This window comes from Trachymyrmex cornetzi, unplaced genomic scaffold (genome assembly GCF_001594075.2).
Source record: "Trachymyrmex cornetzi isolate Tcor2-1 unplaced genomic scaffold, Tcor1.1 scaffold458, whole genome shotgun sequence".
Taxonomy (NCBI): Eukaryota; Metazoa; Arthropoda; class Insecta; order Hymenoptera; family Formicidae; genus Trachymyrmex; species Trachymyrmex cornetzi.
This window is the reverse complement of record NW_017299378.1, coordinates 30,261-48,152: the sequence shown is the minus strand read 5'-3', so window position 1 is coordinate 48,152 and position 17,892 is coordinate 30,261. Positions and strand designations below refer to the sequence as shown.

Below are 17,892 nucleotides of genomic sequence, written 5' to 3'. Positions count from 1 at the left end.
CGGCTCAATTGGACACGAGCCACTCATAGCGCTTGAGACTAAAAAGCACCGGTCGCTGTGATTGGTGGTGTCCAATCGAGCCGTGGTCACCCCGAAGAATTTGAGTTGAGTACAGTCACTTATGGGACGAAACCCGCGTCCTTCCTAGCGGTTAGGTATTTGTTAAAGTTAGCAGAGATAGCGAGTGCGATAAAGAAAATTTTCCTAAAGCTGCCAAAGTAGTAAAAAGAAATTTTTATATGGACGACTTACTGACAGGCGCGGAAACGATAGAAGAAATTAAAGAATTAAAGGAAGAGCTAACAAAATTACTAGAAATAGGAGGTTTTATGTTACACAAGTGGAAGACTAACATAACAAGGTTAAATGACATTGCAACTGACGATAAAGCAATAGACATCAACAAAGAGCAGCAATCGAAACTGTTAGGTATACTGTGAGATCCAAATAAAGATACTTTCAATTATGAAGTAGCAATAAAGGAATGCAACGAACAGGTAACAAAGAGAGCCATGTTGTCTCAAATTTGTAGACTATTCGACCCCTTAGGCCTAGTAGGACCAGTCGTAAGCGCAGCAAAAATTATTATGTAAAGATTATGGAGTTTAGGCATAGATTGGGAAGAATCAGTTCCCATGGATATATACAAGCAATGGAATGAAAAATTAAAGCGCAGTTAAATTTACTTAATTCTTTAGAAATTCCGAGAAGTATTGTATCTAGTAATAGCGAAACTCAAGTTCAAATACACGGATTTTGCGATGCGAGCAAGAAAGCCTATATATTGGCGCATGCATATATTTACGCGAACAAAATCAATCAGAGGATTTAATTGTTACGTTAATTTGCTCAAAGTCCCGAATGGCACCGATGAAAGTTTTATCATTGCCTAGGCTCGAATTATGCAGCGCTGTGTTGTTAATCAAACTGATGAAGCGAGTGATAGCTAGTTTAGGTATAAAGACGCATCAAACAATTTATTGGACAGATTCTAAAATAGTATTAGTATGGATAAAGGTAAATTTTCACGAGCTGCTCTAACCGGCTATTTTAGCGACAAAAAGGATCACGTGATCAAAATGGACATTTGATATTCGTCAATTTTGACCACGTGATTCTTTTTGTCGCTGAAACAGTCGATTTGAGCAGCCCGTGAAAATTTACCTTTAGAGCAGAATCTCGCAAGTGGCGACATTTGTTTCTAACAGAGATTCATGATAATTCTTCGCCTACCGAATGGCGGCATGTGCAGTCAAAGGACAATCCGGCTGACTTAATATTCCGAGGCACTACACCCAAACAATTAATACGGGCAAATTTATGGTGGGAGGGACCTAGTTGGTTAAGCTTAGATAAAGTCTCTTGGCCCAAGGAAAATGAGGACTTATCACCGGAAAATATTCCGGAAATGCGAAAGCAAACTGTGATTGCAGTAGCGGTAGATTCTAAGGTAATAAGATTATGATAGGGGTACTTGTCGTTAAACAACTTGTTACATGTGATGTTGTATGTCTTAAGATTCATTTATAATATTAAAGAGAAGAAAAATGAGCGTAGAATAAGAATAGTTTCCGTACTTGAGTTAGAAGAGGCCAAGTTAGCGATAATAAAAATGGTTCAGGAAGCGGAGTTCAAAGAAGACATAAAGGATCTAAAAGAAAATAACGTCCTCACGAAGAATTCTAAACTCATTGCGTTGCAGCCATTTTTGGATAAGCATGGAGTGTTACGACTGGGAGGCAGATTAAAGAATGCCGTACTACCTGATAAGGTAAAACATCCGATCATCATTCCAAGCTCTCATCAACTTACAAGACTGATAATAATCCATTTTCACGAAAAATTATTCCACACCGGAACTCAGACGACCTTGAATTCAATAAGGGAAGAATTTTGGCCCCTACATGCAAAAACCAAGATCAAGGGAATCATACGCAGTTGAGTAAGATGTCGAAAGGCGAATCCAAAACCCAAATGGCAAATAATGGGTCAACTATCTGCAGTCTGGATAAGTGCGTCTAGACCGTTCCTTAACACCGGAGTGGATTATTGCGGTCCGTTTCACGCAAGAGACCGCGTCCGAAGAAATGGCAAGAAATACAAAACTTATATAGCTATATTTGTCTGCATGGCTACTAAAGCCGTCACATCGAACTGATCGATAACTTGACCTCAGACGCATTCATCGCGGCATTGAAAAGGTTCTGCGCACGCAGAGGGAAAGTTCAGAATATGTACTCCGACAACGGGAGGAATTTTATTGGCGCAGATCGGGAATTATGAAAATTATTCGAGGAAGAAAGCTTCAAAAACTCAGTAATGGAGTTCGCAAGCACCGAACGAATTGCATGGCGCTTTACTCCGGCAAGATCATCACACTACGGCGGATTGTGGGAGGCAGCGGTGCACTCTATGAGCTAAGTTGCATCTAAAACGGCCGATCAGAAAAACGTGCCTCACAGTTTTTGAGCTAACGGCGGGTCTGACGCAAGTAGAAGCCATATTGAATTCTCGCCCCCTCACTCATTTATCTGACGACCCGAATGATCTAAGAGCCATAACTCTCGGACACTTTCTGATCGGGGAAAATTTGCAGTCTTATCCTAAAAGAGACGTACGTGACTTGGCTGAAAATTGTCTGTCAAGATTGCAGCACATTGAGCAGCATTTTTGATTTAAATGGCAAAAGGAATACTTATCCACTTCAACAAAGAACTAAATGGAGAACCCAGGTTTAAACCAGCGGAGGGCATCTGGTCATGCTGAAAGACAACGATTCTCCCCCTTTGAAATGGACGTTGGCAAGGATCACGGAAATACATCCAGGGAACGATGGAATCGTAAGAGCAGTACGAACTGAAAGAGGCCAATATAAAAGGACCATAGTAAATATTTGTCCGCTCATTGAAGGTTAATTTTATGTTGGCGATTGGCATGACAACATTGAGTTACTTAAGCGTTTATTAATCGATTTATTATAACACGCGATAAGCGGAACGATTATTTTATATTGTTTGAAAATATGTTATATTTGTCAAGGCGGGCAGCATGTCTAGTTCGCTAAGTTATGTTCCTTTCCCCGCGCCGTTTTATTTGGTTTTAGTTATATTTTACTTAGTCCCGATTTAAGTTGGTAGCAGTAGAGGAAAAGCAGGACGCGCGCTTTCAGACGCCATTGCGTGACCATTCGTCCAAATGTGAGCACCGCACAAGATTTGGAATAAACGATTCTCAAAGTTACCAACGGTAATTTGCGCCTCTTGAGTTGATCCATACCTTTCCCACGACAAATCGATTCAAACACTTACCTTTTTTGCACCTTTACATGTATTTAATTTTTTTAAATTATAATTTTACGCGATTTTCGCACGGAAAACTCATTAATTATCAAATTATAATCTGTTTTGACATTAAACTCTGCTTCGATGTACAATAATACTAAGGCATTTAAACGCTCACTGCAAAACGTTGAAAAGTTCTTCAGATTTGTGGCTACAATTTGGAATAAATTTAATGAATCGTTCTTTCGAATCTCCTTCGGTTACATAGCGTAAAATAAATGTCAGTTGGTCGACATGAGATATATCAGGAGTTGAATCAGCGCTTATTGAATAATATTTGGTCTCTTTTACTTTATTTATAATTTTTGTTAATAACTCTCCTAACATAACTTCAATAAATTCATCACAAATTGTCGATGAAAGATAAGATATAGATCCCTTACCTTTATTTCCATGTACTTTTATACGCTCAAATAGAAACGGATCGAATTCAGCAATAAGCTCTAAAAGCATCATATAATTGCCATTTTGAAGAACCAAAGCATTCATTAGAACCCCTGAATGGTAGATCACGAAATGCTGATGATTTAATGACTCTAGCGTATGACACTATACGCTTTTTAAAACGTTTCGTCAATATTCTATTTCTTTTTCTATTTGTACGGTTAAGGCGATGCTAAAGCTCCCTGTTTTACCACATTCCTATTCGGTGAAAAATCTCTGTATTGGATGTACGGATTGCAAAAGTATTATTACTTAAATTATAGTACGCATCAACAGGACCTCAGCTGTACTGGATTTTATGAGAAAATCGAAAAAAAAATTAAAAATTCACTTACTTTTGGCTCGTACAACTGTTACCTCAGATATGTATTTGCTTGATATAAGAGTTTTATATGATATATATTATATAATATAATGTAAAAACTAAATCAAAGATGTCACCACTATTATCGAATTTGGAATTAAAAGAGTCTGTACTATCGACCTTGATTGAGTTGGGTAATCGGTTTAGCATCCCCTTAAGGGGATCCTAAAGCAAAGCTCGAATTCCGACGTAATCACTAGATGTCACGCCATGCGCCACACATCGACATGTCTTTTTATACTACCACAGCAATATCTCACGCAGCTATGATACACGCAGTCACACATACGTGTCAATTTTCGTACAATGAATTCGTCGCGATAAAGCGTCTAAATCTAATTCTAAAAACTCGACGTTGTATGTTCGTGCAAATTACGTGTTTGAGAACTATTATTTCGTACGTTCGAATTGCAAAGCTTTTATATCAAGCAAATGTTGTCACGACTTGATAGCTGAGACGCCATGTTACACTAAGAAATGGTAAAAAATATATCGATTTCGAAATTTTTGATCATTCTCAGCACAGACTCCGCTTCACAAACACGTATTAATGCGTATACTTTAATCCTGGAAAAGGATTTTCGAATCCGTGAAAGAGAAAAAGAGTATTCGTTATACAAAAATTATACGTGTTTAGTCGGTAATACAGACGTCTTTAGGATCCCCTTAAGGGGATGCTAAACCGGTTACCGAACTCGATCAAGGTCGATAGTACAGACTTTTTTAATTCCAAATTCGATAATAATGGTGACATCTTTGATTCAGTTTTTACATTATATTATATAATATATATCATTCTGTCTTACTCAAACGCATACATCTGTTCTTATCTAACATATACCAGCAACATCTATCGCAAGACCGCGCAACTACTGCTACACGGAATTTCGGCTCTATTGACAGTCCGTCTTCGCAAAACACCTGTATACACGTATTTTTTATTCGGTGGCGATACTTTTTTTCTAGACTTTCAATCTTAGCTCTACAATCTCGGTATCGTTCGTTTCAATAATGTGACCTCAGCTGCACGCTTATTTTCATGATATGGACTCTAAAACTCTTGTATCAAGCAAATATATATCTGAGGTGACAGCTGTACGAGCCAAAAGTGAATTTTTAATAAATTAAAAATTTTTTTTCTCTTGAAATCCAGTGCAGCTGAGGTCCTGTTGGTGCATACTTTAATTTATGTAATAATACTTTTGCAATCCGTACATTCAATAAGGAGATTTTTCACCGAATGGAAATGTGGGTAAAACAGTAGGCTTTAGCATCGCCTTAAAGGATTTACTTCTTTTTGTGATGTACTTTGATCCAATATTTTTATAAAAATTTTTATAAAAATTTTTATAAAAAATTGGTTACCTTCTTTTAAAAAAAATGTTGCCCCCCTAAACTTGCCGCCCCTAGGCAATAACCTAGGTTAGCCTCTAATGCTAATATGGCATTGATTATGTGTTATGCAAGAGTCTGTGCTGCGGCCATTACTTTGACTTTAAGCAAGGATTAAAACTCTCTCTGCCTCTCTTTCGCTTTAAAACGAGACAGAGAGTTTTAAGCCTTGCTTAAAGTCAAAGTAATGTTGACGCAATCGGCCCTAAGGCCCCTAAGTATCATACCTTTTCGCCTTTTCCAGAAATTCCGGGAAAGCCTATAAAAAGTTGGAGGGATCTTGGCTACGACTGGCCAAATTTACTCCATTCATGGGGACCAGGATCACCCAAATATAAAATACAAGAACAAGAATACTCTGTGATTAGAGACGAGACCACTATACTACGAAGAAGATTAAAAAAAAGTCTCCAGAACTCTCAGAAGCCATTAATTAAGAACATTCCGATAACTTAAGTAAGAATAATTTTTAAAAATCTATTTAAAAAATCAATAAAGGAATATAAAGCCAATAAAAGCCGACATAGTTGTACGTGTATAATAAAAAATGATATATATGTCAATCACCAATTACAGATGTTTTGACCATAAGATTGGGTCATCTTCAGTGTAACAATAAAATCCTCGGAATCAAATTGATACGTTGTAAAACAATAGGCGAATGCTGTCAATGAATCATCGTTAAGCTGTCCAAATTAAGAACTTCATTATCATCTATTGTACTTGATGTGATTATAACTATGTCTTGAGAGCATGTTATAATAACTATGTCTTAACATACTCTCAAGATATAGTAATAATCACATCGCATTATAATGGATCATTGTTATGCTGGATACAATCTAAATATCCAGACGATAATGAAGTTCTTAATTTTGGACAACAGCTTAACGATGATTTATTGACAGCATTCGCCTATTGTTTTACAACGTATCAATTTGATTTCAAAGATTTTATTATTACACTGAAGATGACCTAATCTTATGGTCGAAACGTCTGTAATTGGTTATTGACATATATATTATTTTTTATTACACACGTACAACTGTGTCGGCTCTCATTAGCTTTATATTCCTTTATTGATTTAATCTTTGAAACCTTTTTTAATTTTAATTGTAATTTTTAATTGCTATTCAAAATTACGTCCCATAAAAATAACTTTTTATCACCATAACATATAAGAAAAATTTTAATTGTTTCAAAATAAAGAAATCCGATAGCATATAACAATTATAAAAGAGCATTCTGTCTTATTATGCTTTTCATTAAAATGTACAGCTCTTGTACATAATGTAAAATAGAACTTTACATAGTAATATCAATATATAATAAACAGACAATAAATATAATAATGCTTATTTCTTATTATCTGTATTCAGATACAGCAATATTCTACGTGCATATTTTTATATTAATGACATTAATTGTTAACTTTATAAACAGTAGAAATCAGTAAGTTCTTTTTAACCAATTTATTTTTGGTCTCATATTTATCTAGAAAAGTTATTGAAAGTATTAAGTTATTTAGTAGATTATTTTCCATATACATGATAAAATTATTATTCCAAATATCATTATAGCACGTGATGTTTTTAACTGTTATATTAATTCATACCACAACAAACAAATTTCGTATGAAACTAGTAACCCAAACATTTTCTTATCTATCATAGTTTAAAGCAATTATTTATCAGTTTCAGAATTGTTTGTATTAACTAAATTATCTTTTGTATCCTTCACTTCTACCTCCAAAATTCTAGGACCATACAAAAGAACATATGCGCAATGCCAATCACCACCTCCGCTAAGTTTTAAAACTTCTTCACTAGTAACGGCTGTAACAACATCGTCATCACATTTCATCCATGCATCACCCTTTTGTCGAATCCAACCAACATAATGACCGCTGCTGCTGGAACGTCCTCGGTGTGTCAAAACCGCTTGTAATTTGTAATAACCACTATTATTTGATCCCAAATCTACAATATGCATATTTAAATGTTCAATGTATTGAATTTTCGAAATCCGATTAATTATTGAATTTTTTTTATTCTCTTACCGTCCTTAAACCAGAATGGTTCTTTTTTTATTTCTCTTTTTACATTATCTTCTTTATCTCTAATTTTTACATTACAAGATTCCTCTACCAAAGTATCTTCATATTTTTTGAACTTTTCACGCATTGGTATAAGTTTAGTTTGAAGTTCAGAACTACATAATTCAAAAGCATCAAAATCCAAGGGAAATTTAACGTCTTTCAAGATTTTTGCATTAATTGCTTCTTTCTCCTTGTAATAAAACCGTACAAATTGTATGGTTAAATATGCTGGTAACCTGCTAATTTTTGACTGAAAAAAGTACATTAATAAATGTAATATTATAAATTTTTTTATCGTACACATAAATACATATACAAACACACATATACACGTTATAAATTTTTATCATATATTGACTACATTCGGAAACGTCGCTCGGATGCCTCCGATGCCTCGGGTTCATCATTTAGACATGTTTAGCTAAATTTTCAGCCATGAAAAAATTTTTTTGGTTCATATGAATTGTGGGCAGTGGGGGGTGTCCGGGTGAGAAAGAATGCCCCATATATATATATATATATATACCGGGTGTTTCAGACCGTACATTCTTTTTATTTTCGCAGAATAAAGTCCAATCATAAAAGTGTTCAGACAGAAGTTGTAGGGCTAGTATAAAAAGATTTATTTACTGATATATCAATTTGACCTTAGGTAGCGTCGCCAAGGTCAGATCAAGGTCACATCGATCTTTTTAATGGATCACCTAACTTTTTATTCCAGTATCTAATAGCCAATGTTGACTTTTTCAAAACACTATAATAAAGTTATTTTTCATTGAATACTTTTCGCGTTATAAGGCTCGAAAGTTACAGTACCGAAGGCATTAGCATTACATAAGGTATCCGATCGACTAAAATCTCTTAAATGTTGTGGATCATTGGAGATTGTACTTCTTATTTTTATTTTTGCTAAGAATTCGTTTTTACGTAAAAATGAAAATAAGAGGTACAACCTTCAATAACTTTGATCTTGACAAATGGTATTCAGGACATGATCCTGAACAACATTCAAGAGGTTTTTATAGTATTTTGAAAAGCATTCGATATTGATTATTAAATTCTGGAATCAAATATAGGGTGTTTCATTTTAAAAAAATCGATATGACCTTGACCTAACCTTGGCCACCCAACATCAAACTGATAAAATCAGTAAATAGATTTTTTTTACAACTTTTGTCTGAATACTTTTACGATTGGATTTTATCTTGCGAAGATAAAAGGGATGTATGGGTGGTCTGAAACACCCTATGTATATACATATATGTATATAGAGTGGGGAAAAAAAAAGCCGGGAAAAACGACCCCTGAATAACTCGGAAAATATAAGTTTTGTAGAAAAATGTTTCAGACAAAAGTTATAGGGCTTAAAAAGATCTATTTACTGATTTTATCAGTTAGACCTTGGATGGCATCACCAAGGGTCAAGTCAAGGTCGCAATTTTGCATCGATTTTTTTTTAATGGAACATCCTCTATTTTTGATGCCAGAATCTAATAGCTGAGATCAAGAGTTTTCAAAACATTGTAATAAATTTATTTTTCATTAAGTATTTTTCAATTTTATAAGGCTTAAAAGCTACAGTACTGCCGGCATTAGTATTACACAAAGTGTCCGACCGGCGCTAAAACCTCTTGAATGTTGTTTGGGATCATGTTCTGGATAATATTTGTCAAGATCAAGGTCAATGGAGATTTGTACCTCTTATCTTCATTTTTACGTAAAAATGAATTTTTAGTGCAAAAATGAAAATAAGAAGAATCTCCATTAGTCTTGACAAATGTTATCCAGGACATGATTCCAAACAACATTCAATAGATTTCAGCTGTCGGTTCGACACCTTGCATAATGCTAATGCCGGTGGTACTTAACTTTCAAGCCTTCAACTCGAAAAATACGTAATAAAAAATAATTTTAATAATGTTTTGAAAAGCTCTTGACATCAGCTTTTAGATTCTGCAATCAAAAATAGTGTTCCATTAAAAAAAAATCGATGTGACCTTGACCTGATCTTGGCGACGACACTCAAGGTCAAATCAATGGTACCTTCTTATGTCCTCCTCCGAACCATACAACTTTTGTTTGAAACATTTTTCCGTATCTACCATAGTCTTCGAGAAATCTTAATGCATTATTTAAAATGGGACACCCTGTATATACAGGATGTCTGGAATTTAAATGTCAAAACTTTAGGAGCGTGTAGGGGATCGATAAATTAAGAAAAAAAGTCATATAGAGATATGCTCGTTTTTGCTTCGTTTTGGAGAAAATCGCAAAAAAGACAAAACGTAGTTGCTTCGTTCTTGCACTGCCTCTAAAGTATTATCGTCGCTAAAATCATACACAAAAATAATAATAATAATAATTCCGTTTTCAGGTGAAAACTTTTTTGGTTTGTTTTTGTCTAATGGGACCATTTTTTATCCGATGGATTAAATGCGGCCAGATATACAAAGTTTTTGGAGATTGACTTCTTTGATTATTTAGAAGGCATCCACCTGCAGCAATGGATTAAAATGTGGTTTCAATTCGATAGATGTCCAACTCATTATAGCAGAACTACTCGAGCTTCATTAGACAGACATTTTCCACAACGGGGAATTGAACGTGGATGAGTAGTTCCTTGGCCACCCCGATCACTTGATCTGACACCATTGGATTTCTTTGAGGATCTTGAAGCAGGAGGTTTATTCGTCGTCAATCAACTCAAGAAAACAATTGAGAAATTGAATCGAAGCTGCAGTGCACCAAATATCGTCAGATCAGTGTTTAATTGTCCGTACTAGATGCAATGCTTGCATTACAAGAGGTCAACATTCTGAACGATATCTACATCAAGCAAGTGAAATATAACGTGAATAAGTAATGAGAAAATATAAAAATGTAAACTACGTTTTATGATTTTCTCCAAAACGAAGCAAAAACAAGTATATTTCTACAGAACTTTTTTCTTAGTTTATCGATCTCTTACAAGCTCCCGAAATTTTGACATTTAAATTCCAGATACCCTGTGCATTTATATATATACATATATATATACATATATACATACCAGGTATGTAAATATGAAACCGGAATTTTTTAATAGAAAATACACGTTTATTGCATGAAAATGATAAAAAATATTTTATTTGAAGTATTGCCCATCGCTAGCTATACATTTTTCCCACCTGTATGACAATTTGTGGATGCCACGCCAAAAAAATTGTTACTCTTTTGAGCCAAACCAGTCATCTAGCCATTTTTGTACATCCTCGTAAGAAGTGAAGCGCTGCAAGTGCGTGTCCCATCGATGCAAATAAGTAGTAATCGGACGGAGCCAAGCCTGGTGAGTAAGCCGCATGCCAAAGTATTTCCCAACCAAACGCCTCAATCGTTTCCTTGACCAGTTTTGCTGTGTGTGATGGTGCATTATCATGAAGCAAAATCACTTTGTGTTGCCTTTTTTGATATTCCGGTCGTTTTTCACGCAAAGCTTGATTCAAATTGATCATTTGTTGTCGGTAGCGTTCAGTATTAACGGTTTCGCCAGGTTTTAGCAGCTCATAATAGATCACACCTTTCTGATCCCACCAAACACAGAGCATTGTCTTCCGTCCATAGCGATTTGGCCTTGCGGTAGATGGCGATGATTCGCCTGGAGTTATCCATGATCTTTTATGCTTAGGATTCTCAAATATATCCATTTTTCATCGCCAGTCACAATTCGATGGAGAAATGACTTTCTTTTGTACCTGGCAAGCAGCATTTGCAAGTGGTTTTTCGGTTTTCCTGCTGTCTTTCATTCAGTTCATGTGGAACCCATTTTCCCATCTTCTGGATCTTTCCCATGGATTTCAAACGTATGGAGACGGCTTCTCGTGTCACATTCAATTGATCCGCGAGTTGTTGTTGAGTTTGAGCGTCATCCTCATCCAACAATGCTTGCAATTCGCTGTCTTCAAACTTTTTCGGTGGTTTTCCACGTTCTTCGTTTCTCACGTCAAAATCGCCATTTTTGAATTTTTTAATCACTCAAAGCACTGTGATTTACCAAGAGCATGCTCACCGTAAGCTTCGACAAGCACTCGATGCGATTCTGCAGCAGTTTTCTTCAAATGGTAACAGAAAATCAATGCTGTCCGCAAATCGTAGTTTCCAGGCACAAAATTCGACATGTTCAACGCTATTACAAACTATACTGTTGTATGAAACTTGTATTGTTGTGAGTTGAAAATCTTTGTCAGATGTCAGAGAAAATGGCGTCAATGACGCGGTCTGACGGCAACTACATTGACAACTATGGCCATCTATTGGTAAATTCCGGTTTCATATTTACATACCTGGTATATATATATATTAGATTGACAAGGAAAAAATTATTTTTTAATCGGCCTCTCAGCTCAAAGGCTTTAATTTTATGCCAAAAAAACACTTCTAAATTTTTACCAAAAAATATTAAGATTTAGAGGTCGTTAGCGAACGATTTTTAAATCAAAGTTTCGAGTTTTCTTAGTACATGTTTAATTTGATGCAAAAATAACTTAATTCGGATTTTAAATGTAATATTGTGTTTTTTGGTCGTTGAACACGATGCACTAATTCGTTTAATCTTACGATATACGCCTTAAGAAATACAGCTCGATTAATGTGAAAAAAATAACCAAAGTTCGAGTTCGATTTTAGCAAGATTTCAAGCGTTTATAAATGAGAGTCGTTAATTATTCCCCTCAAATTATAAGTCTGTTCACCAAGAATAAAATCCAGTTGGAATTTTCCCAGGATCTCCTACAAGGCCTTTAAAAGTTGCATTTAACTGGATTATGAAACGTTTTTAAGGATAAAAAAATTTTTTTTCTATTCTTAAAAAAGTTCTAAAGTATATCGCTTTGTGATTTTGACATCCTCAAATCAAATGCCTCAATTTGATAATAAAAACTCTATTACAAAGTGAAATGAGTGTATAATAAAAAAAAATATGATTAATGTGGTTTTGACATCCTTGAACCAAATACTTCAATTTGATGATAAAAAACTCTTTATTAGAAAATGAAATGAATACATAATAAAAAAAAATACTAAATAATATGTAGTTTATTTTAATTAATCATATTTTTTTTTTATTATATACTCATTTCATTTTGTAATAGAGTTTTTTATCATCAAATTGAAGTATTTGGTTCAAGGATGTCAAAACCACAAAGCGATATACTTTAGACTTTTTTAAGAATAGGAAAAAAATTTTTTCTATTCTTAAAAATGTTTTGTAATCCGTTAATAATCCATTTTATAATCAGTTAAATGTAACTTTTAAAGGCCCTGCAGGAGGTCCCGGGAAAATATCAACTGGATCTTGTTCTGGGTGAACAGATCTACAATTTGAGGGGAGTAATGACCCATTTGAACGCTTGGAACCTTGCTAAAATCGATCTTGAACTCAAAATTTGGTCATTTTTTTCACATTAGTTGGGCTGTATTTCTTAAAATATATATCATAGAGCTAAATGAATTATTGCATCGTGACCAAAAAAACATACAAAATCACATTTAAAATCTGGATTAAGCTGTTTTTGCAATAAATCAAACATGTATTGTAAACAATTGATAACAACATAAGAAAAATATCAGAGTTCTCTGAGATTCGAATCAAGGCCTGGCTCCTCCAAATTGGTAGACTTCCGTCTTGCCACTGAGCCACATACTGATAGCTTCTCTGTTGTGCCTATTTCCTCTAAATTTCTTAACAATATTTTTATTTTTAGACCGTATATGTGAGAAACACAATCAATACTAGAAATTTAAATGCCTATTACGGTCGAAGCTGGATCTTCGTTGCTTTTAAAATAATTCAATCTTGACAATATATTTATATTTTTTTTGACCGTATATTTGAGAAACTCAATTAATATTAGAATATAACTGCCTATTACGGTCGGAGCTGGATCTTCGTTGCTTTAAATAATTCAATCTTGAATTACTAATATATACTTATATATTAGTACTTATATGTGTACTTTATATTATATATGTACTTGCATATATACCATATTGTAGTCTTTTTCAAACTGCGCGCCGAATTGTTTTTCCGGACTAAATAAACGCAATTAAAATTACTCTAGTAATCGCGAATTAAATTAATAAGCAATTTTAATAATTTGATGCTACTATCAATTGCTTCGGTGGTCTAAAGGCTTAGGACGCTCGCACGGTATGCAAGAGATCCGAGTTCAAGTCCCAACCGAGGTAATATTTTTCGCGATAAATTTATTAACAGTTTTAATATACTAACATCTTTATAATATATGATGCTTGATAGTAGCATCAAATTATTAAAATTGCTTGTCAATTTAATTCGCGATTACTAGAGTAATTTTAATTGCGTTTATTTAGTCCGGAAAAACAATTCGGCGCGCAGTTTGAAAAAGACTACAATATGGTATATATGCAAGTACATATATAGTATATATTAGTAATTCAAGATTGAATTATTTTAAAAGCAACGAAGATCCAGCTCTTCGACCGTAATAGGCATTTAAATCTCTTAGTTTTAAAGAAAATCGCAATTTTTAGTTAAAAATCGTTAACTAGTGACCTCTAAATCTTATTTTTTGATAAAAATTTAAAGATGTTCTTTTGGCATAAAATGGAAACTTTTGAGCCGATATTCAAATTGTATAAATATATACATATACCGGGTGTTTCAGACCACCCGTCCCACCCTTTTATCTTTACAGTATAAGGTCCAATCGAAAAAGTGTTCAGACAAAAGTTGTAGGTTATGTTTCTAAAGACCTATTTACTGGCGCTACGAATTTGATCTTGGGTGGCATCGCCAAGGTCAAGTCAAGATCACATCGATTTTTTAAAATGAAACCCCTTATCTTTCATTACATTTTTTGTAGCTTACCTCAAGAGCTTTTCAAAACACTAATAAAATATTTTTTCATTAAATATTTTTCGAGTTATAAGGCTCGAAAGTTACAGTACAGTCGGCATTACGCAAGTTGTCTGACGACGGCTAAAACCAGTAAATAGGTCTTTAGAAATCCTACATCTTTTGTCTGAACACTTTTTTGATTGGACCTTATACTGCGAAGATAAAAGGGTGGGACGGGTGGTCTGAAACACCCGGTATATATATATACATATATATGTATAATAAAAAAATTTACCGTTTTTGTGTAAGTGGCATTTCTTCCAAGCGTTGAAGACATTTTTGTTATTTGCTCCTGCATTTTGTTTCTAAGTCCAAAATACATATGCTTAACATCAGTCGAAATAAAACAACTCAGTTGTAAAAATTCTTCCTTTCCAATAGTGGCTGGTTCATCTTCGGATTCAGTACATTTCAACTCATAATCAAATATACCCCCAAAGTATTGTTCAATAAATGATCTTGGTTTAGTGGCTTTGCTATTATCTTCTGACACATTTGGGTTGTTCTGTTACAAATATACAATGCTTCCAATGATGACTTTATAATTACAAATAAATAAGTAGTAATATAATTTAAAGATTTAAAAAATTGCTAATATATAACATGTCTAATAACCTTTGCGGGCAACTTTTGTTGCAACATCCTAATTAATTCTGTCCAACATTCATTTGCATCTTGTTGCTGAAATACACCCTGTTCAGTTTTTTCTGCGAATCTTGGAAAAGCCAAATGTAACATTTGAAGTAAAACAAGTGGTGCTCTAGCTGTTCCTTTGTCCATATTGTCATATAAATCCCTTAACGATGCAGTTATACTTTGCGCAGTTATTGATAAACTCGCACCTGTAGTCCAACCTCCTGAAAAAATTTTTAAGGCTTCTCGTAATTCTGGTACAGTTTTTAAACATTGTACCGTTGCATTTAGATAACACGTATTGCCAAGGTTAAGTAAACCGGATGGCAAATCTAAAGCAGTAGCCAATTCAGCTTCATTCATATCTTCCAAGAACACTGGCTTTTCTATTGGCTCTGTTGGTACATCTTCCTCCTTAGAACCCATCATAAGTATTGTGACACCCTAATATAGTCAACAATAAATCATAAATCTTTTATTAAATATCATATGCTAAGCTAGCTACAATTATTTATTATTACATCTTTAAGTTTTAGATTGCCCCAATCATCATCTTTAAGTGTCATTCCTTTTAGCATAACTTTTTGTCTCTCTGGTTGAACCCCAGTCAATGCAAAGAGCTGCGCTTTAAATAATATTGGATCTTCCTCGGTATTAACTTCTACATTAGAAAAGAGCTCTTTGCCCCATTTCACTTTAACTGAAATATATTGATAATCTATGAATAAAAATAAATGAACAAAGAGAGAGAGAAATTGTAAAAATACTACAAATTAGATGAATACAATTGTAAAATATATTTTTCAAAATCTTCCACTACAATATTAAAAACTGCAATTGATGATAATATGATACAATATCACACATAAATAAAATAAAATTAGATACAGATAATCTAAGTTACATTACAAAATTCAGTAAATACCTAGATTAAGAATTAAATTTTGTTAGATTGTTTTGTCAATTATAGCTACATATATTTCAGATATATTTCAGATTATATTTTCCACAATAAGTTTTAGAATAAAATTAGATGTTATTTTTAAATTGAGAGAGAGAGAGAGAGAGAGAGAGAGACACGTATTATATAGCTCAAAAAATTAATATTGCCTGTTGTGTTCGATTATTGAATAAGAATATAAACTTTTAGGTTAGAGACTCTATTTTGGTCGAATACATACTTGTGTATTGAGGCATATCTATTCCTTTTGACAGCAACTTATCAATACGTTATACCTATAAGATATTGAATTAATGCACAATTTTCTTTTTTAATAACAATTAAATAATCACAAAGTGCTAAGTCAGATTCACGATACTTACGTGGTAGGCGTGTATCAAACATGTGTCATGGTATCACCCAAAGACAGGCTGCTGGCTGCGTTCAGCACACGGTGGGTCAACTCCATGCGGAAATCTAAAACAGTATTTGGATTAATATCGCGTAACAACTCCAGATGGCAACAGCGACGTTTCTGAATAGCAGCCATTTCGGTGAAATCTATCTGCATCGCAGAAACGGAAGAAATAAATCGCACATGTATCGTTTTTTTGAGAACATTTTCAGTGTGTTTCTCACAAAGCCATAGAGAATGGAATGCGCGATCCGTATCTAATAGTGTATCAAATGTGGTCGACAATAATGAAAGAGAGGGACCGTGGGAGACGGCCAATTTCCCTCTCATTTTCTCTCCCATTACACCATTAAATGGAAAGAGATAGAAATGGCTGTCTGCCACAGTCCCTCTCTCTCATCCCTATCGACCATTTTGACACACCATCGACATCTAGAATGGACCGCTGATGGCAATGGTGGGGGTAGAAAGACGATTAGAGTGAGAGGCAGGAATAATAAGATCGTTCTTTCTCTGTTTACTGAAGCCTGATTGGTTGTTGTTAATCCAACAACCAATCAGGCTAGTTGGAAACAACAATAAACAGAGAAAGAACGATCTTATTATTTTTGCCTCTCACTCTAATCGTCTTTCTACCCCCACCATTGCCATCAGCGGTCCATTCTAGATGTCGATGTGACACATGGATCGCGCAGTCCATTCTCTATTAGCGTTTTCGGCACGGCCAGGTTTGCACCAACGGATTGGATTAATGGCGTTTTGTGCTTTCCTATTGGTAGAGCGGGTGACGTCAACCAATAGGAAAGATTAATCCAACCCAGGTTGGTGCAAACCCGATCGGGCCGAAAACGCTATATGTCTTTGGTTTCTCATATGAGTTTTTTCAAACGGCTGTTATTATATATAATTAGTGCAGGAGAAATGGATAAACAAAGATGTGTAGTGCCAGGATGTACACGAGTTGAACGACATCACGACACATAGGCTGCTTTCCTTTTAGGAGACACAAACCGACACAGTATAACACACTCAAACACAGTTTGCCACGCTTAAATGGAATGCGATATGTGCAGTGTGTGTATCGTGTGTACGAACTTTTAATACCTAACCTTAAAAGATTTGAATTTTGACGTTAACGGACATACGAGATCAGATTATTGCAAGGAGTGATGTGTATATTTTCGAGTATTGAAATGATTTTTAAGCGTTGTGAGCGTGTATCGGACCGCGGCCTTAGAATGAGAAGATCGGTAAAGCTGTACACTCATTGGATATCGCGTGTCGCGCGCGACGAACATAGCGTTGGTGTGCCGGAGACATTAAGGTACATATTTTGCATCAATTGGTGGAGG

The 17,892-nt window shown here is 34.7% G+C and overlaps 2 protein-coding genes across 3 annotated transcripts; one reads left to right on the top strand and one right to left on the bottom strand.

Annotated features, from left to right (window-relative positions):
* Positions 1-239: 239 nt before the first annotated feature.
* Positions 240-1,942, top strand: LOC108764867 (uncharacterized). Its single transcript, XM_018513267.1, has 3 exons — positions 240-429; positions 1,209-1,450; positions 1,544-1,942. The coding sequence occupies exons 1-3, from the start codon at positions 240-242 to the stop codon at positions 1,940-1,942; spliced, it is 831 nt and encodes a 276-aa protein (XP_018368769.1).
* Positions 1,943-7,068: 5,126 nt separating this feature from the next.
* On the bottom strand, positions 7,069-16,598 carry Usp14 (ubiquitin specific protease 14). 2 transcript variants are annotated; one of them, XM_018513271.1, is made up of 7 exons: positions 16,509-16,598; positions 16,367-16,421; positions 15,707-15,885; positions 15,168-15,629; positions 14,788-15,057; positions 7,601-7,889; positions 7,225-7,520 (listed from the first exon to the last, which is right to left on the bottom strand). In XM_018513271.1, exons 2-7 carry the CDS (start codon positions 16,380-16,382, stop codon positions 7,225-7,227), a joined length of 1,512 nt encoding a protein of 503 aa, XP_018368773.1. In that variant the 5' UTR covers positions 16,383-16,421; positions 16,509-16,598. The 2 variants fall into 2 exon arrangements, with proteins under 2 accessions (XP_018368772.1, XP_018368773.1); XM_018513270.1 differs by lacking the exon at positions 16,509-16,598 and having other exon boundaries at positions 7,069-7,520; positions 15,707-15,903; positions 16,367-16,382.
* Positions 16,599-17,892: the final 1,294 nt, after the last annotated feature.

What these genes read in the sequence shown, in the direction of transcription:
- LOC108764867 (XM_018513267.1), top strand. Translation starts at nt 240, where the DNA reads ATGGACGACTTACTGACAGGCGCGGAAACGATAGAAGAAATTAAAGAA. An exon ending in GCAGCAATCGAAACTGTTAG is followed by an intron (nt 430 to 1,208) that starts GTATACTGTGAG and finishes TGTTTCTAACAG; the next exon opens with AGATTCATGATAATTCTTCG. An exon ending in CAGTAGCGGTAGATTCTAAG is followed by an intron (nt 1,451 to 1,543) that starts GTAATAAGATTA and finishes ATTAAAGAGAAG; the next exon opens with AAAAATGAGCGTAGAATAAG.
- Usp14 (XM_018513270.1), bottom strand. An exon ending in AACAAAAGTTGCCCGCAAAG is followed by an intron (nt 15,058 to 15,167) that starts GTTATTAGACAT and finishes TATTTGTAACAG; the next exon opens with AACAACCCAAATGTGTCAGA. An exon ending in ATGCCACTTACACAAAAACG is followed by an intron (nt 7,890 to 14,787) that starts GTAAATTTTTTT and finishes TACTTTTTTCAG; the next exon opens with TCAAAAATTAGCAGGTTACC.